At 45.1% G+C, this 19421-nt stretch overlaps 1 protein-coding gene across 6 annotated transcripts in view; it reads left to right on the top strand.

The window, feature by feature from the left end:
- The window catches only part of LOC139405325 (DDB1- and CUL4-associated factor 6-like), a 56322-nt gene that overhangs the window by 27319 nt on the left and 9582 nt on the right, over positions 1-19421 (top strand). For 3 of the 6 annotated variants that reach the window (XM_071147707.1, XM_071147708.1, XM_071147709.1), the window contains exons 8-11: positions 1342-1435; positions 8971-9093; positions 9309-9638; positions 11119-11286. In XM_071147707.1, coding sequence (XP_071003808.1) covers positions 1342-1435; positions 8971-9093; positions 9309-9638; positions 11119-11286 — 715 coding nt within the window. The remainder of the gene's footprint in view (positions 1-1341; positions 1436-8970; positions 9094-9308; positions 9639-11118; positions 11287-19421) is intronic. The other 3 variants (XM_071147711.1, XM_071147712.1, XM_071147713.1) reach the window with 1 other exon arrangement.

Genomic DNA, 19421 nt, shown 5'->3' on the forward strand with positions numbered 1-19421 from the left:
AAAACATGATTGGTCCATTACATGAGTTATTGTGGGATTGTATCACAGTACCATGTTTGTTGTCCATATGGGACATTCCTGGGAGCAGAAACAAACATATGGCTAGACAGACATACTGCAGGTCTCTAATGTAAGCTACTCCTGCACTCTCAGACAGCTGGCTTTGTGTGGAGCAGCTCTTACAACTAAAGTGTTCTCAGGGCATCTCCTGTTAATGTGTTGTGTGGTGGAAGTGCTCTCAGTGCATGTCCTGTTTAATGTGTTGTGTGGTGGAAGTGTTCTCAGGGCATCTCCTGTCAATGTGTTGTGTGGTGGAAGTGCTCTCAGTGCATCTCCTGTTAATGTGTTGTGTGGTGGAAGTGCTCTCAGGGCATCTCCTGTCAATGTGTTGTGTGGTGGCTGCTGGTGGTGCACTGAGATGACCCAATGACCCTGAGAGGTCAGGGGGAGGAGAGAGGAAGAGGAGGAGGAAGAAAGTTTGAGCGGGATAATTCAATTTAGTGGAGAGAAGGGGGTGAGGGAAAAGGGAGGGGGGGGACACTAAATGCCAGCAGAGAGGAAGGTGTGGGGGTGTGTAAGAAATGTGCTGGATCACGGTCGAATAGTGTGTTCAGCTGTGTCTGGTTTCACCCAGCTCTGCTCCCACATACCTTTCCAAATACAGTGCCTGGCGCTGGCAATATTCCGCCAACCACCCCACCAAAATAGACCAGGACGGGGACTGTAGGGCCTGCCAAGGAGTTTGCCTTTCCTCTTTCTCTCTCTTCTGGGCCCTCCATCGCTCTCACTCCTTTCTATTTCCTTCTTTACCCATCATCTTGTTACTCCTGCGACCCTGCTTGAGCTCGAGTTCGCTTTCTCCCCCCTTCAGCCCTCTCACCATCTCACCTTTCTTGTTCTCTCTCTCTCTTTAGCTGCCCCACCTCTGTCTCTCTCTCTCTATGCAGTTGTCATTCTCTATCTCTGGTCTCAGTGGAAGTTGTTCTCATTCTCTTCCATGTTCTAAATCTCTCTCTCTCCACTGAAGCTGGCTGTCCCCCTCTCGTTCTGTGCCCAGGGGAGGAGCAGAGGCACCTGTGTTGGGTGACCAGTTCCCTGGCTCTAAGCCTGTTGTCCTGTGTGTTGGAGACGGCCAGAGGAAAGTGTGTAGTGCAGAGAGAGAGGTGTGTGTGTGTGTGTGTGTGTACTAAATAGGACAGTAACAGGGACTGTAGTGCAGAGAGCGGAGTGTGTGGGGGGGTACTAAAATAGGACAGGGACTGTGCCATGTTTTGCATGCTATTTTTAACTGTGCTTAGACTTGACAGCATGTTTTTTTATGTTTTGTGTGTGTGTCCACAGCTGCGGCAACCCCCAGTGAAGCGTCTTCGTTTACGAGGTGACTGGTCTGACACCGGTCCACGAGCTCGTCCTGAGAGCGAGAGAGAGCGGGACGGTAAGAGTACACAGAATCTTACACACACACACATTTTCTCACTTATTCCCTTTCTTCTCTATTGCCTCCTGTCTCTCTCCCTCTCCTTCCAAATTTCAATTCCATTAGGCTCTATTAGTAAAGAAAAACAAAAAAAACACTTTCTCTCTCACACTCACGCTTTGTCTTATTCACACACACCTATGTATCAAATCAAATGTATTTATATAGCCCTGCTTACATCAGCTGATATCGCAAAGTTCTGTACAGAAAACCCCAAACAGCAAGCAATGCAGGTGTAGAAGCACGGTGGCTAGGAAAAACTCCCTAGAAAAGCCCAAACCTAGGAAGAAACCTAGAGAGGAACCAGGCAATTTTTTATTTATTTTATTTTTTACCTTTATTTAACTAGGCAAGTCAGTTAAGAACAAATTCTTATTTTCAATGACGGCCTAGGAACAGCTATGAGGGATGGTCAGTCCTCTTCTGGCTGTGCCGGGTGGAGATTATAACAGAACATGGCCAAGATGTTCAAATTTCCATAAATGACCAGCATGGTCAAATAATAATAATCACAGTAGTTGTCAAGAGTGCAACAGGTCAGCACCTCAGGAGTAAATGTCAGTTGGCTTTTCATTGCCGATCATTGAGAGTATCTCTACCGCTCCTGCTGTCTCTAGAGAGTTGAAAACAGCAGGTCTGGGACAGGTAGCACGTCCGGTGAACAGGTCAGGGTTCCATAGCCGCAGGCAGAACAGTTGAAACTGGAGCAGCAGCACGGACTGGGGACAGCAAGGAGTCATCATGCCAGGTAGTCCTGAGGCATGGTCCTAGGGCTCAGGTCCTCCAAGAGAGAGAATTAGAGAGAGCATACTTAAATTCACACAGGACACCGGATAAGACAGGAGAAATACTCCAGATATAACAGACTGACCCTAGCCCCCGACACATAAACTACTGCAGCATAGGTACTGGAGGCTGAGACAGGAGGGGTCAGGAGACACTGTGGCCCCATCCGATGATACCCCCGGACAGGGCCAAACAGGCAGGAAATAACCCCACCCACTTTGCCAAAGCACAGCCCCCACACCACTAGAGGGATATCTTCAACCACCAACTTACCATCCTGAGACCAGGCCAAGTATAGCCCGCAAAGATCTCTACCACGGCACAACCCAAGGGAGGCGCCAACCCAGACAGGAAGACCACGTCAGTGACTCCTAGGGAAAGCATGGAAGAGCACCAGTAAGCCAGTGACTCAGCCCCTGTAATAGGGTTAGAGGCAGAGAATCCCATTGGATAGAGGTGAACTGGCCAGACAGAGACAGCAAGGGCGGTTCGTTGCTCCAGTGCCTTTCTGTTCACCTTCACACTCCTGGGCCAGACTACACTCAATCATATGACCCACTGAAGAGATGAGTCTTCAGTAAAGACTTAAAGGTTGAGACCGAGTCTGAGTCTCTCACATGGGTAGGCAGGCCATTCCATAAAAATGGAGCTCTATAGGAGAAAGCCCTCCCTCCAGCTGTTTGCTTAGAAATTCTAGGGACAATTAGGAGGCCTGCGTCTTGTGACGCATTTACCATACATTTACCAGGTCATTTACCACCTTCACAAGTGCAGTCTCAGTGCTATGATGGAGTCTAAAACCAGACTGAAGCATTTCATATACACTGTTTGTCTTCAGGAAGGCAGTGAGTTGCTGCGCAACAGCTTTTTAAAATTTGTTTTGAGAGGAATGGAAGATTCGATATAGGCCAATCGTTTTTTATATTTTCTGGGTCAAGGTTTGGCTTTTACAAGAGAGGCTTTATTACTGCCAGTTTTAGTGAGTTTGATACACATCCGGTGGATAGAGAGCCGTTTATTATGTTCAACATAGGAGAGCCAAGCACAGGAAGCAGCTCTTTCAGCAGTTTAGTTGGAATAGGGTCCAGTATGCAGCTTGAAGGTTTAGAGGCCATGATTATTTTCATCATTGTGTCAAGAGATATAGTACTAAAACACTCGAGTGTCTCCCTTGATCCTAGGTCCTGGCAGAGTTGTGCAAACTCAGGACAACTGAGCTTTGGAGGAATACACAGATTTAAAGAGGAGTTCGTAATTTGCTTTCTAATGATCATGATCTTTACCTCAAAGAAGTTGATGAATTTATTACTGCTGAAGTGAAAGCCATCCTCACTTGGGGAATGGTACTTTTTAGTTAGCTTTGCGACAGTATCAAAAATACATTTTGGATTGTTCTTATTTTCCTCAATTAAGTTGGAAAAGTAGGATGATCGAGCAGCAGTGAGGGTTCTCCGATACTGCACGTTACTGTCTTTCCAAGCTGGTCGGAAGACTTCCAGTTTGGTGTGGCGCCATTTCCATTCCAATTTTCTGGAAGCGTCCTTCAGAGCTCGGGTATTTTCTGTATACCAGGGAGCTAGTTTCTTATGACAAATGTTTTTAGGGGTGCGACTGCATCTCGGGTATTGCGCAAGGTTAAATTGAGTTTGGTGGTTAACTGATTTTTGTCCTCTGACGTCCTTGGTAGGCAGTGGGAGTCTGGAAGGGCATCATGGAATATTTGGGTTGTCTGAGAATTTATAGCACGATTTTTGATGATCCTTGGTTGGGGTCTGAGCAGGTTATTTGTTGCAATAGTCCAGGATTATGAGGAAAAACATTTAAGATTCACAACATTTATTCCATGGGACAAAACTAGGTCCAGAGTATGACTGTGGCAGTGAGTAGGTTCCGGAGACATGTTGTAAAAAACCCACTGTCGAAAGCCTTTTCCATGTGAATATTAAAGTTACTACAGGAGGCCTGTAAACAGTAGCTATAAAAAGTGATCGAGTAGGCTGCATAGATTTCATGACTAGAAGTCTTTTTTTTTTTCTTTTTTTTTTGTAAGTTGCAATTTGCTATCGAAAATGTTAGCAACACCCCCGCCTTTGCGGGATGCGCGGGGGATATGGTAATCAGGAGGTGAGGCCTCATTTAACACAGTAAATTCATCAGGCTTAAGCCATGTTTCAGTCAGGCCAATCACATCAAGATTATGATCAGTGATTAGATAATTGACTATAACTGCCTTGGAAGTGAGGGATCTAACATACACACACACACACCCGGATAACTCTCTACGTCTTCTCCATCTCCTCCAGCTCTAATCTCTCCCACAGTGCCCTGCCACTGCCTCTCATTGCTAACGGGGCCTATCTCTGTCCATGGGGATCTTGTTAGCTTTAGCTCTCACCGACGCACAGCTTATACCGGGCCCAGTTGAGACTATGATGAAGCTGCCTCTTGCTATCACAGACCTTTGTCGATGTTAAGGTATTGTAGAATAAGGAGAAGGGAACTTTTTCCCCACCAGGTCAGCAGTTATAACGTCTGGATGATGCAGTGGATTGGTAGTCCGCTGTTGACTACTGAGGGACTTATATGGCAAGCAATAATACCCTGATATATCATTAACTCATTCTGGCCCAGGCAGCACTGTTCATACAGTCAGGGGTGTGACACAAGGATTCTCTAGACCAGGAGTCTCCAACATTTTTCTAGCATGAGGGCTACTTTAGAAGAATGAACAGCTGCGAGCGACGAAGCATATTCTTCTCTTCTTCTCTCCCCTGCCACTCTTCCCTGGCTCCTTAGTGTACAAGAGAAAGTAGTGCAGTTTTCTGTCAATATACCTGGTAAAATAATGGTTATTAAACAACTAAGGGGGTTCCTTAAATATTTTTTTTCTTCCAAATTGTAATTTTTTTTTCTCTTTGTCTTGGTTTAAGATTTATTTTGCTTTTCACACTCAAAATTACAATTGTTCATAGAAAAACAACGACATTGGATGTTCTGAGTCCATGTCAAGGCATAAAATGGGGACTGGAAACGTTTTAGGAAGTAAATCTAAGCAAAGAGATGTAGTCAATAAACTAATACTAAACATGTGCATTTAACATAAAAACATCTCTATATTTAGTATTTTGATTGCCAATAAGGTTTATTTGAGCTATGGGGACGCCATTTTAAATGACCATAGTAACGACTGTCGCCAGTGTGGCACTGGCCAGAATCATCTAATTGTCTGTGGTATTGACTTTGCTTCTAATACACCATGTATGTACGTGGAGTGTGACTCGAAGAGCGTGTTAGGTGCGGACAACGAAGATGGCAACAACAAGTAGTAATTCAAACATTAACTGTATAGCGCCAGGCTGTATGAATTGGCTCCCAAAAAAAGGTCCCTCGGTAAACTACCATCGGCTTCCCAAGGACACACAACTTTTGAAGAAGTGGCTCCATGTCCGGAAGAGGAAGGACGTCCCAGCTCGAGCTAGCAGGACCTGCAGACAGCACTTCGCGGAGGCAGACTTCTCGACGAAGGGCACTTTTGATGCGGCAACCGGGGGTTTCTGAATGGAAAGGAGTCATAAGCCTATGTTGAAGCCCTCTGCTTGCGCCTCCATTTGAAATTGAGGGTTCTGGTGTAGGGGTTTCCGGCCGTCCATCATCAACATCGCCGACTTTGGAGTCAAGCAAAAGCGACTGAATGGAGGAGGCAATGGAGCCAGGGGTAACTTTAACCAGGCATGTCTGTTGTTGACGAGGCTAGCGTTAGACGTCACTGGACTCTAGTTGATGATAACTAGCTAACGTTAATTGCGTCTCAAGTGTTTTGTGTAACACCCTCACGGCAAATAACATTTGCAAGCAACTAACGTTAAACTGCAACTAAAATGAGAACACAGTTTATCAGTGTACCGCTGTTATCAGATAACGTTAGTTACTGTAGCTAGCTTCCACCTCAGATAGTCAAGTACTGTAATACATTTTGTTGACAGATTTTGTTTTTGTAATGTTTTGTTAGTTCCACCTCATTTAGCTAGACTGAAGTTGACATAGCTAATGTTTGCTGAAAAATAAATAAATGCCCCTGTATTTGCTGTGTGTGTGTTGACAATATACAAGACGGGTAGCTAGCAAATGGCTACCCAGACTATTTGCAAATGTTTTCATCCTGGAGGAAATGCAGGAGGCAGAGGAGGTACATGCAAATGCTAGTTTATGCAGTGATTCTTGAATATAACTATAGCCTAATTGTTTTCAACCAACAGGAAAGAACAGTTAGTACAGCATACAAACCTCACCCCTGGGTGCCAGAGTGTTCCTGTGCTGTGGTGGAGAAGAGGTCCTCGGGGCCCAGCTAAATTGCGCTCACGACCATCAGTATACAACCGAGTCCTGCCCCTAAATGCCACAGATGGAGCTGACGGAGAGTGAGATCAGTGAAGACCATAACTCTGTATGGACCTGAGAGCTCAGGATCACAGTGCGAGCCGAGATATACTATCGATCACTTTGGGGGAGCGGGCTGGTGTTCCGAAAATGGAGAAGGAGCAGGCCATTCAACAGCGAATTCAAAGATACACCCATCCATAAAGGGAATCTGAGTGGAATTGTTTTTCCACTGATTTTTAATAAAATAAAATAGAAACAATTTCATTGGATGTGGACTTTGTCCCGGTCCTGCTGTTTCGACTCTCTCTCGACCTATAAATGCTTAGCTATGAAAAGCCAACTGACATTTGCTCAAAGTTGTTGAACTGCTGCACCCTCTATAACCACTGTGGTAATTATTTTGATGTTTTAAAAGGGGCTTTTGTAAATATATTTGATTGTTTGCTGTGCTGGATGTCTGAGTGATTGGACATTTTTATAGTATCTGTAACATATTTGGGTGTGTATTTAATCTGCATCTTAACTTCTTAAAGTGGCAATCAGCAGTAGAAACAAAGTCTCCCTGCTTCTCTTTTGGTAAAAGCTGAGGGATGGGGCTGGAGAAATGTAACCATTCTCAAAAGCAAGGACTGACCATCCATTATCAAAATTGTAATAATTTTCTATGATCTGTTTTCACTACCATGTACTCAGTTCGCTTTGGATAAAGGCGTCTGCTAAATGGCATATATTATTAAAGTCTACTTTAACTCAGCCAACTAGCTTCCCCGTGTAGTTACCATTCCTTTCCAATAGATGGCAGCCAAAGCTAGTTGAAGTCACTACTCTAGCGACAGGGACGTGATTAGTGCGCACTGAAGGTAGTTTTTATCTTCAAAGCAAGTTTATCTGGTTACGCTTGAACCTGTTGTTATAATGGACAAGCTAACTAATACTATTTTTACATAATGCGCAGGCATGAGGTCTATGTCTTAGGCCAGGCTAGATTTACGCTGCGGTCAAAGGCACTGCATCTCAGTGCTAGAGGCGTCACTACAGACCCTGGTTTGATTCCAGGCAGTATCACAACAGGCAGGGCAGCGCACAATTGTCCCAGTGTTGTCCGGGTTAGGGTTTGGCTGGGGTAGGCAGGAATTGTAAATAAGGATTTGTTCTTAACTGACTTGCCTAGTTAAATAATGGTAAAATAAGAACATTCAATGCCTTTGCTTCTGGCTATGGGCTCCTTAAACGGAACCCAAACCAGCTACGCGCCATCATGCATAAATGTATTTTGTCCCCCCACACCAAACGCGATCACGACACGCAGGTTAAAATATCAAAACAAACTCTGAACCGAATATATTAATTTGGCGACAGGTCGAAAAGCATTATACATTTATGGCAATTCAGCTAGCTAGCTTGCACTTGCTAGCTAATTTGTCCTATTTAGCTAGCTTGCTGTTGCTAGCTAATTTGTCCTGGGATATAAACATTGAGTTGTTATTTTACCTGAAATGCACAAGGTCCTGTACGCCACCAATTAATCCACACATAAAACGGTCAACCGAATCGTTTATGGTCATCAAGCCTCCTTCCAGGCTTTTTCTTCTCTTGACTTTATATTGCGATTGGCAACTTTCAGAAATTAGGTGCATTACCCCCACTGGCCTCGTTCGTCTTTCAGTCACCCACATGGGTATAACCAATGAGGAGATGGCACGTGGATACCTGTTTCTATAAACCAATGAGATGGGAGAGGCAGGACTTGCAGCGCAATCTGCTTCAGAAATAGAACTGACTTCTATTTTAGCCCTTGGCAACACAGGCGCGTGCATTAATTGAATAATATAGATTTAGAAATGTATTTTGCGGTGTAGTCAGCCTGTTATGGAAGAAATGACACACACAGGGATGAGACGCAGTACACCTCGTCCAGTTCTCCCTTGTGCCCATAGGATGAACTGGCAATAAACTGCCAGCCTGTATGCTCTGCAAACAAAATCTTAAGACAAGTTAGTCTGATACCAAAACTAAATCACAATGTATTTATAATGAGCACGCTCCATTATTGGTTAGCGAGTTTAAACATTGTTACAGGATACTGATTTATATATATTGAGCTCCTACCCACTACTGATATTAACCTTAAACAATTTATAGTCATAATAATCTGCCAGGTAAGCCTAACATTTAATTGAGAGGGTTTTGGGGGAATTATTTCTTTTAACCCACGTGATTAGCTGGCTTAACACAGAGTGATGGAAATAATTAGCAGAATGTTGTGCTGAGAAATGCCAGCCAGTCGTGTAATTCATGCTAACTCAGTCTCTGACGCCCCCCCCCAGGAGAGCAGAGTCCCAACGTGTCGCTGATGCAGAGAATGTCGGACATGTTGTCCCGCTGGTTTGAGGAGGCCAGCGAGGCCCAGGGCAGCCGGGGGACGACGCGCCCTCAGACACGCCCTACAGGTGAGACACTGGGACAGGGTTGTGGTTGGCCCGTTGCCACAGATCTATGATTAGACCTTATTTATTTATTTAGGCTGCTATTTCTGGAGCCGAGTTGGCACCAGTGTTTTGTTTATGAAAGGCAAAAAATACAATTCAAAACAACAGATTAGAACTTTATAAAAAGACATGCTTCAGAAAAGAAATTAAACACATATTTCCTGCATCTCCTCCAGGCACTCTTCCTCGCATAGAGGGGGCCCCCACCATCCCAACACTCCCTACCATACCCCCTCCACAAGCTGCCAGAGCCCTAGAGGGCTCTGTGGAAATGGAGGCCTCCGCCGTCAACCCTGTACCTGTACCCATCTCCAAGTCCACCTCCTCCTCAGGGTCATCGTCAACGGTTACAGCACATCCTCCATCAACCTCCTCATCCATGGAAAGCGCGGTGCTTCCCTCATGCGCCCTCACCTCCTCCCCAGATTCAGAGCAGAGGAGTCAGGCAGACACGGCTGTGACCTCCACGCCAACACCCACACCCACCGCAGAGGCCGCACTGCCTGGTAAGGGTCACGTAGAGAGAACACACACATACGCTGAGGACTGAAATCAAAACCGACATTTTAGCTCTCCAGTCCACTAAGATGCCATTTTTCCCATAAGAGGGCCGAGTAATTGTCATCGTGTTTGATTTGAGGAGAGCCAACAGGTGGTCCACAGTTAGAGTTCTGAAGGGAGTGTTTATACGTTTACCAGTAAACTACCAGAATGTTCAAGTATAAATGACCAGTTATATTAGATTGTCAAAGATATTCTGTTAATTACTTAAATTCCTGAAGATTCTTCTGACTTTTGTAAATTACCGGTCGCTTTCCAACCCTACTCACAGTAAACTGCCACTAGCAGACCATAACACGTGTGTGTGTGTGTGTGCGTATGCGCAGACTATGAGAGTGCGTATGCGCAGACTATGAGAGTGCGTATGCGCAGACTATGAGAGTGCGTATGCGCAGACTATGAGAGTGCGTATGCGCAGACTATGAGAGTGCGTATGCGCAGACTATGAGAGTGCGTATGCGCAGACTATGAGAGTGCGTATGCGCAGACTATGAGAGTGCGTATGCGCAGACTATGGGAGTGCGTATGCGCAGACTATGGGAGTGCGTATGCGCAGACTATGGGAGTGCGTATGCGCAGACTATGGGAGTGCGTATGCGCAGACTATGGGAGTGCGTATGCGCAGACTATGGGAGTGCGTATGCGCAGACTATGGGAGTGCGTATGCGCAGACTATGGGAGTGCGTATGCGCAGACTATGGGAGTGCGTATGCGCAGACTATGGGAGTGTGTGTGGAAGCTGTACCACTCAAGCAGCTGCCTTACCCTCTCCTTCTACTGTTTCCTTTATTTTCCTTTATTGCCTCTCCTCCTCTTCCTCCTTGTCTCTCTCGTTTATCCACCTCTCTGCCCCTCTGTCCCTCTCGTCCCTCTCGTCCCTCTCGTCTCTCCACCCCTCTGTCCCTCTCGTCTCTCCACCCCTCTGTCCCTCTCGTCCCTCCACCCCTCTGTCCCTCTCGTCTCTCCACCCCTCTGTCCCTCTCGTCCCTCCACCCCTCTGTCCCACCCCTCCGCCCCTCTGTCCCTCCGCCCCTCTGTCCCTCCGTCCCTCTGTCTCTCCACCCCTCTGTCCCTCTCGTCCCTCCACCCCTCTGTCCCTCAACCCCTCTGTCCCTCTTGTCTCTCCACCTCTCCACCTCTGTCTCTCCCTCTGTCCCTCTCGTCCCTCCACCCCTCTGTCCCTCTGTCCCTCTCGTACCTCTCGTCCCTCTGTCCTTCTCGTCCCTCTGTACCTCCACCCCTCTGTCCCTCTCGTCTCTCCACCCCTCTGTCTCTCTCGTCCCTCCACCCCTCTGTCCCACCCCTCTGTCCCTCTCGTCCCTCCGCCCCTCTGTCCCTCCGTCCCTCTGTCTCTCCACCTCTGTCCCTCTCGTCTCTCCACCTCTGTCTCTCTCTCTGTCCCTCTCGTCTATCTACCTCTGTCAGAGTACGGCCCTCATCGGCTGCCAGTAAGTTTAGTGTGTAGGCGCTTGCAGCGGCTGCTCCTGTTGGCCGACCCCCCAGGACAGAGTCAATCCTCTTCCTCCACTGCAGGCACTGAGAGCCAATCACAGGGGGCTGTTGCTGCTGCCACCAAGATGGCTCCCCCTACAGGTTACAGTCACTACCCCATTGCTGACTACAAATGATCTATAACTGGGCTAATAACTCACTAACTAGCAAAGGATATGTACAAATGTGCACACGTGTTTACATGCAGCTCTCGTGTTGATCTCAAAACAAGCGCATCTACTCACAACCGCTCATGCTGTAAACACAGTCCAGATCAAAGTGAATGGCACATATCCATATATGGCAATGGTCTATTTGCATATTGGCCTACTGCAGCTCTGATTGGCTATGGCGCACCGGTTTGTGTAGAGTACTGGCTGAATCGTGCGTGTCAATGTAATAGAATCATACTCCGATTCGTTCTGCTTACAACAAAATCTCTTGCATACTAAGTCTTGCATAGTTAGTTTTGTTTCGGTATGTTGCATTGAAAATTACTAATATTGCATTGATTCGATCACAATTCCCACAGTAAAGGAAAATGTTGATAGTGTTCACTCAACTTTCTAGAGTTTTCCCTGTTAAGTTCTTCTCTGCGCCAGCTGATATTTCTTCTGCGTGGCAGTCATGGGGGAGCTGCGCTCCCACTCATCCACGCAGCTTAGAGGGGACATTGCTCCTGTCCCCACACCATACTCTCTTTTACCTCTTCTACCCAACTCAGCACTGCCTCTAGCCAAATTCCATATGCCCCTCAGACTTTTAAAATGTACTACAAGCTCCACTCTGTTGAGCTACCGTCACTCCTATATCAGCTAAAAATAGAATGGCATCATGTTTTAGTCATGGATAATAAGCACAGATCTCACAGCTGTTGTTACCAGTAGCCTGGAATCACTAGTTATTACTTTTAAACATATTACATTGTGGGAGGGATTCTAATAGGGATACCTTTGGTTGGTTTATTGTTTGAACAGTCACTGAGATTATATTAGTTTATCAATGCAAAATAGGCTATTTTGATGCATAGCCTATACAATTGAAGTCGGAAGTTCAGGTCCAGGTTACAAAGTGGCTCGGTGACTCGTGTTTGCATCTCAATGTGAAAAAAACTGTTTGCATGTTCTTCACAAAGAGGGCAACAGATGCTACTGAGCCAGATGTCTGTGTGTCAGGGGAAAAGCTCCAGGTGGTATCTGATTTTAAGTACCTTGGCATCATACTTGATTCCAACCTCTCTTTTAAAAAGCATGTGAAAAAGGTAATTCAAATAACCAAGTTCAACCTAGCTAATTTCCGATTTATACGAAATTGTTTGACTACAGAGGTAGCAAAACTGGACTTCAAATCTATGATACTCTCCCACTTAACATACTGCTTGACTAGTTGGGCCCAAGCTTGCTGTACAACATTAAAACCTATTCAGTCTGTCTACAAACAGGCTCTCAAAGTGCTTGCTAGGAATCCCCATAGCCATCATCACTGTTACATCCTCAGAAAGCATGAGCTCCTGAGTTGGGAAAATCTTGTACAATACACCGATGTGCAATACATGTCTTGTATTCAAGATCCTAAATGGCCTGGCTCCCCCTCCACTCAATATTTTTGTTAAACAGAAAACCCAAACATATGGCAGCAGATCCACAAGGTCTGCCATGAGAGGTGACTGTATAGTTAGTTCCCTTAAGGAAAAGCACCTTTAGTAAATCCGTTTTCTCTGTGAGAGCTTCCCATGTCTGGAATACACTGCCATCAGACATATGCATAACTACACCACATATATCACACTTTCACAAAATGCATGAAGACATGGCTGATGGTCAATCAGATTTGTGAACATAATTCCTAGCTATGTATTCCTGCTTTCCATGTTGTCTGTTGGTTGTGAGGTGTGGAAACACTTTGTTGCTTTTATGAATTTTGTCTTGCTGCTTTTTGTCCTATGTTGCTCTGTCTGTATGCAGTGTCTTGCTTGTCCTATGTTGCTCTGCGTGTGCTCACTGCTCAATGATTGCCTATGTTGTAATTGTTTTTAATAACCTGCCCAGGGACTGCTGTTGAAAATTAGCCGGCTGGCTAAAACTGGCACTTTTACTGAAACGTTGATTCATGTGCACTGTCCCTGTAAAAATAAAATAAACTCAAACTCAAGTTTAAATACACCTTAGCCAAATACATTTAAACTCAGTTTTTCACAATACCTGACATTTAATCCTAGTTAAAATTCCCTGTTTTAGTTCAGTTAGGATCATCACCACTTTTATTTTAAGAATGTGACATGTCAGAATAATAGTAGAGAGAATGATTTATTTCAGCTTGTATTTCTTTCATCACATTCCCAGTTGGTCAGAAGTTTGCATACACTCAATTAGTATTTGGTAGCATTGCCTTTAAATTGTTTAACTTGGGTCAAATGTTTTGGGTAGCCTTCCACAAGCTTCCCACAATACGTTGGGTGAATTTTGGCCCATTCCTTCTGACAGAGCTGGTGTAACTGTCAGGTTTGTAGGCCTCCTTGCTCACACACACTTTTTCAGTTCTGCCTGCTAATTTTTAATGGGATTGAGGTCAGGACTTTGTGATGGCCACTCCAATACCATCACTTTGTTGTCCTTAACCTTTCTAGGGCAGGGTTTCCGCTAGCGGAACTCGACAACATTCTGCTGAAAAGGCAGCGTGCGGAATTCAAAAATATTTTTTAGAAATATGTAACTTTGACACATTAACAAGTCCAATACAGCAAATGAAAGATTAACAAGATGTTTATCTACCCATCGTGTCCGATTTCAAAAATGCTTTACAGCGAAAGCACAACATATGATTATGTTAGGTCATAGCCAAGTCGAGAAAACAGACATTTTTCCAGCCAAAGATAGGAGTCACAAAAAGCAGAAATATACATACAATTTATCACTAACCTTTGATGATCTTCATGAGATGACACTCATAGGACATCATGTTACACAATACATGCATGTTTTGTTCGATAATGTGCATATTTATATCCAAAAATCTCAGTTTACATTGGCGCCTTACGTGCAGTAATGTTTTGATTCCAAAACATCCGGTGATTTTGCAGAAATATAATAAACGTTGATAAAAGATACAAGTGTTATTCACAGAATTAAAGATAGACTTCTCCTTAATGCAACCGCTGTGTCAGATTTCAAAAAAACTTTACGGAAAAAGCATAATCTGAGAATGGCGCTCAGAACCCAATCCAGCCAGAGGAATATCTGCCATTTCGGAATCAACAAAGTTAGAAACAACACCATAAATATTCACTTTGATGATCTTCATCAGAAGGCACTCCCAGGAATCCCAGTTCGACAATAAATGACTGATTTGTTCCATAAAGTTTCATGAAGTCCATCATTTATGTCCAAATAGCCACTTGTTGTTAGCGTGTTCAGCCCAGTAATCCATCTTCATGATGCGCAAGCATTTCGTCCAGACAAAAACTCGAAAAGTTCCATTAGTCCTTTAGAAACATGTCAAACGATGTATGGAATCAATCTTCAGGATGTTTTTAACATAAAACTTCAATAATGTCCAACCGGAGAATTCCTTTGTCTTCAGAAAAGCACTGGAACGAGAAGTAACTCTGTCGGGTGCGCGCGTCATGAGACCAAGGCACTATGCCAGACCCCTGTCTCAAAGAGGTCTCATGAGCCCCTCCTTTATAGTAGAATCCTCATTCAAGTTTCTGAAGACGGTTGACATCTAGTGGAAGCAACTTTATCTATATCTCAATGTGTATTCAGTAGGCCAAGTTTTGAAAAACTACCAACCTCAATGTCCCACTTCCTGGTTGGATTTTTCTCAGGTTTTCGCCTGCCATATGAGTTCTGTTATACTCAGACATCATTCAAACAGTTTTAGAAACTTCAGAGTGTTTTCTCTCCAATACTAATAATAATATGCATATATTAGCATCTGGGACCTGGGAGGCAGTTCACTCTGGGCACGCTATTCATCCAAAAATGAAAATGCTACCCCCTATCCCAAAAAGGTTAAACCATTTTGCCACAACTCTGGAAGTATGCTTGGGGTCACTGTCCATTTGGAAGACCCATTTGCGGCCAAGCTTTAACTTCCTGACTGATGTCTTGAGATGTTGCTTCAATATGTCCACATAATTTTCCGTCCACATAATTTTCCTTCCTCATGTTGCCATCTATTTTGTGAAGAGCAATAGTCCCTCCTGCAGCAAAGCACCCCCACAACATGATGCTGCCACCCCCGTGCTTCACGGTTGGGATGGTGTTCTTCGGCTTGCAAGCATCCCCCTTTTTCCTCCAAACATAACGATGGCCATTATGGCCAAACAGTTCTATTTTTGTTTCATCAGGCCAGAGGACATTTCTCCAAAAAGTATGATTTTTATTGCAAACCATAGTCTGGCTTTTTGATGGTTTTGGAGCAGGCCTTTCAGGTTATGTCGATATAGGACTTGTTTTACTGTGGATATAGATACTTTTGTACCTGTTTCCTCCAGCATCTTCACAAGGTCTATTGCTGTTGTTCTTGGAATGATTTGCTCTTTTTGCACCAAAGTATGTTCATCTCTAGGAGACAGAACACGTCTCCTTCCTGAGTGGTATGACGGCTGCGTGGTCCCATGGTGTTTATACTTGCGCACTATTGTTTGTACAGAAGAACGTGGTACCTTCAGACGTTTGGAAATTGCTCCCAAGGATGAACCAGACTAGTGTAGGTCAACAACTTTTGTTCTGAGGTCTTGGCTGATTTCTTTTGATTTTTCCCATGATGTCAAGCAAAGAGGCACTGAGTTTGAAGGTAGGCCTTGAAATCCATCCACAGGTACATCTCCAATTGACTCAAATTATGTCAACTAGCCCATCTGAAGCTTCTAAAGCCATGACATCCTTTTCTGGAATTGTTTAAAGGCACAGTCAACTTAGTGGATGTAAACTTCTGACCCACTGAAATTGTGATACAGTGAATTATAAGTGAAAAAATCTGTCTGTAAACAATTTTTGGAAAAATGACTTGTCATGGGCAAAGTAGATGTCCTAACCGACTTGCCAAAACTATAGTTTGTTAACAAGAAATTTGTGGAGTGGTTGAAAAACGAGTTTTAATGACTCCAACCTAAGTGTATGTAAACTTCTGACTTCAACTGTAGATCAGGTCAAGGAACCAAGCAAGGTTAATTTCCTACACAAACCATGCCCCCACGGCTACGGAAGGATGATACGGCATGTTACAGTTTTCACGTGGCACGGGGGTACGTCGAATGTCGGAGCACACAAAAAGGAGCCGCCCCTTTTGTGACGAAAAACACTACGCTCCGTCGGCTCCGTTTTGCATATTCTGTTTACGCCTCTTTACCTGTCACACACACACACAAACCCCCTTCCACCAAACATACACATCCCCACCACCCCCCTCCTCTTTCTGCTTGGGTAGTCCTGCCTGTAGCTCCCCTGTATGGTGTGGCAGTGAGGTAGTTGGCTGTGCAACACTGCTTCTGCAGCCCCTTGGCATCAGCAGCAGTATGAAGGGGTTGTCTTTGTAATATATTGAAGACTATGGATGGTTATGACTATGGTTAAGATTATATGTAAAATGGCGCCGGAAGAAAAGTCAGCAGTTTTACGGGCGCCCAACCAATTGTGCTATTATGTGTTTTTTTTTATTTTCGTGTAATTTTTTACTTATTTTGTACATAATGTTGCTGGAACCGTATTTTACGGCAAAAAAACAGCGATCACTCACCTCGAATTAGACAACGAGCTTCTGGATATCAGGACAGCGATCACTCACCTCGGATTAGACAACGAGCTTCTGGATATCAGGACAGCGATCACTCACCTCGGATTAGACAACGAGCTTCTGGATATCAGGACAGCGATCACTCACCTCGAATTAGACAACGAGCTTCTGGATATCAGGACAGCGATCACTCACCTCGGATTAGACAACGAGCTTCTGGATATCAGGACAGCGATCACTCACCTCGGATTAGACAACGAGCTTCTGGATATCAGGACAGCGATCACCCACCTCGGATTAGACAACGAGCTTCTGGATATCAGGACAACGATCACTCACCTCGGATTAGACAAAGACTCACAGGACATTCTCCGAACACCCGACAAGGCCAACATCCCAGTTATTTGCAAGAGGAAGAGACGCAGGTACAGAGGACACAGAGCAGGGTGCCTCGTTAGGATCCGCAGAAGGCAAGTGGGAAAGCTGCCATTACCGCCAATATTACTCGCCAACATGCAATCATTGGACAATAAATTAGACGAGATACGATCACAAATATCCTACCAACGGGACATCAAACACTGTAATATTTTATGTTTCACGGAATTGTGGCATGGATATTCAGCTAGTGGGATATACGCTGCACCGGCAGGATAGAACAGCACACTCTGAGGGGGGCGGTCATATTTGTAAACAACAGCTGGTGCACGAAATCTAAGGAAGTCTCTAGATTTTGCTCGCCTGAAATAGAGTATCTTGTGATAAATTGCAGACCACACTAATTGCCTAGAGAGTTTTCAGCTATACTTTTTGTGGCTGTTTATTTACCACCATAGATGGATGCTGGGACTAAGACCGCACTCAGTCCGCTGTATAAGGAAATAAGCAAATAGGAAACCGCTCACCCAGAGGCGGTGCTACTAGTGGCCGGAGACTTTAATGCAGGGTAACTTAAATCAGTTCTACCTCATTTCTATCAACATGTTAAATGTGCAACCAGAGAGAGAGAAATTCTAGATCACCTTTACTCCACACACAGAGCTCTCCCTCGCCGTCCATTTGGTAAATCCGACCACAATTCTATCCTCCTGATTCCTGCTTACAAGCAAAAACTAAAGCAGGAAGCACCGGTGACTCGGTCTAATAAGAAAGTGGTCAGATGAAGCAGATGCTAAACTACAGGATTGTTTTGCAATCACAGACTGGAACATGTTCCGGGATTCTTCCGATGGCACTGAGGAGTACACCGCATCAGTCACTGGCTTTATCAATAAGTGCATCGAGGACGTCGTCCCCACAGGGACTGTACGTACATACCCCAACCAGAAGCCATGGATTACAGGCAACATTCGTACTGAGCTAAAGGGTAGAGCTTCCGCTTTCAAGGTGCGGGACTCTAATCCGGAAGCTTATAAGAAATCCCGCTATGCCCTCCGACGAACCATCAAACAGGCAAAGCGTCAATACATGGCTAAGATTGAATCGTACTACACCGGCTCCGAAGCTCATCTTATGTGGCAGGGATTGCAAACTGTTACAGACAACAAAGGGATGCACAGCCGCGAGCTGCCCAGTGACACGAGCCTACCAGACGAGCTAAATCACTTCTATGCTCACTTTGAGGCAAGCAACACTGAGGCCTGCGTGAGAGCTTCAGCTGTTCCAGGCGACTGTGTTATCACGCTCTTCGTAGCCGACGTGAGTAAGACCTGTTAAACAAGTCAACATTCACAAGGCTGCGGGGCCAAACGGATTACCAGGACGTGTGCTCCGGGAATTTGCTGACCAACTGGCAGGTGTCTTCACTGACATTTTCAACCTGTCCCTGATTTGAGTCTGCAATACCAACATGTTTCAAGCAGACCACCATAATCCCTGTGCCCAAGAACACCAAGGCAACTTTCCTAAATGAATACAAACCCGTAGCACTCACGTCTGTAGCCATGAAGTGTTTTGAAAGGCTGGTAATGGCTCACATCAACACCATTATCCCAGAAACCCTAGACCCACTCCACTTTGCATACCACCACAACAGATCCACAGATGATGCAATCTCTATTGCACCCCACACTGCCCTTTCCCACCTGGACAAATGGAACACTTATGTGAGAATGCTATTCATTGACTACAGCTCAGCGTTCAACACCATAGTACCCTCAAAGCTCATCACTAAGCTAAGGATCCTGGGACTAAACATCTCCCTCTGCAACTGGATCCTGGACTTCCTGACGGGCCGCCCCCAGGTGGTGAGGGTAGGTAGCAACACATCTGCCATGCTGATCCTCAACACTGGAGCCCCCCAGGGGTGCGTGCTCAGTCCCCTCCTGTACTCCCTGTTCACTAATGACTGCATGGCCAGGCACGACTCCAACACCATTATTAAGTTTGCAGACGACACAACAGTGGTAGGCCTGATCACCGACAATGACGAGACAGCCTACAGGGAGGAGGTCAGAGACCTGGCCCCTTGGTGCCAGAATAACAACCTATCCCTCAAC

Source organism: Oncorhynchus clarkii, chromosome 3 (genome assembly GCF_045791955.1).
Source record: "Oncorhynchus clarkii lewisi isolate Uvic-CL-2024 chromosome 3, UVic_Ocla_1.0, whole genome shotgun sequence".
NCBI lineage: Eukaryota > Metazoa > Chordata > Actinopteri > Salmoniformes > Salmonidae > Oncorhynchus > Oncorhynchus clarkii.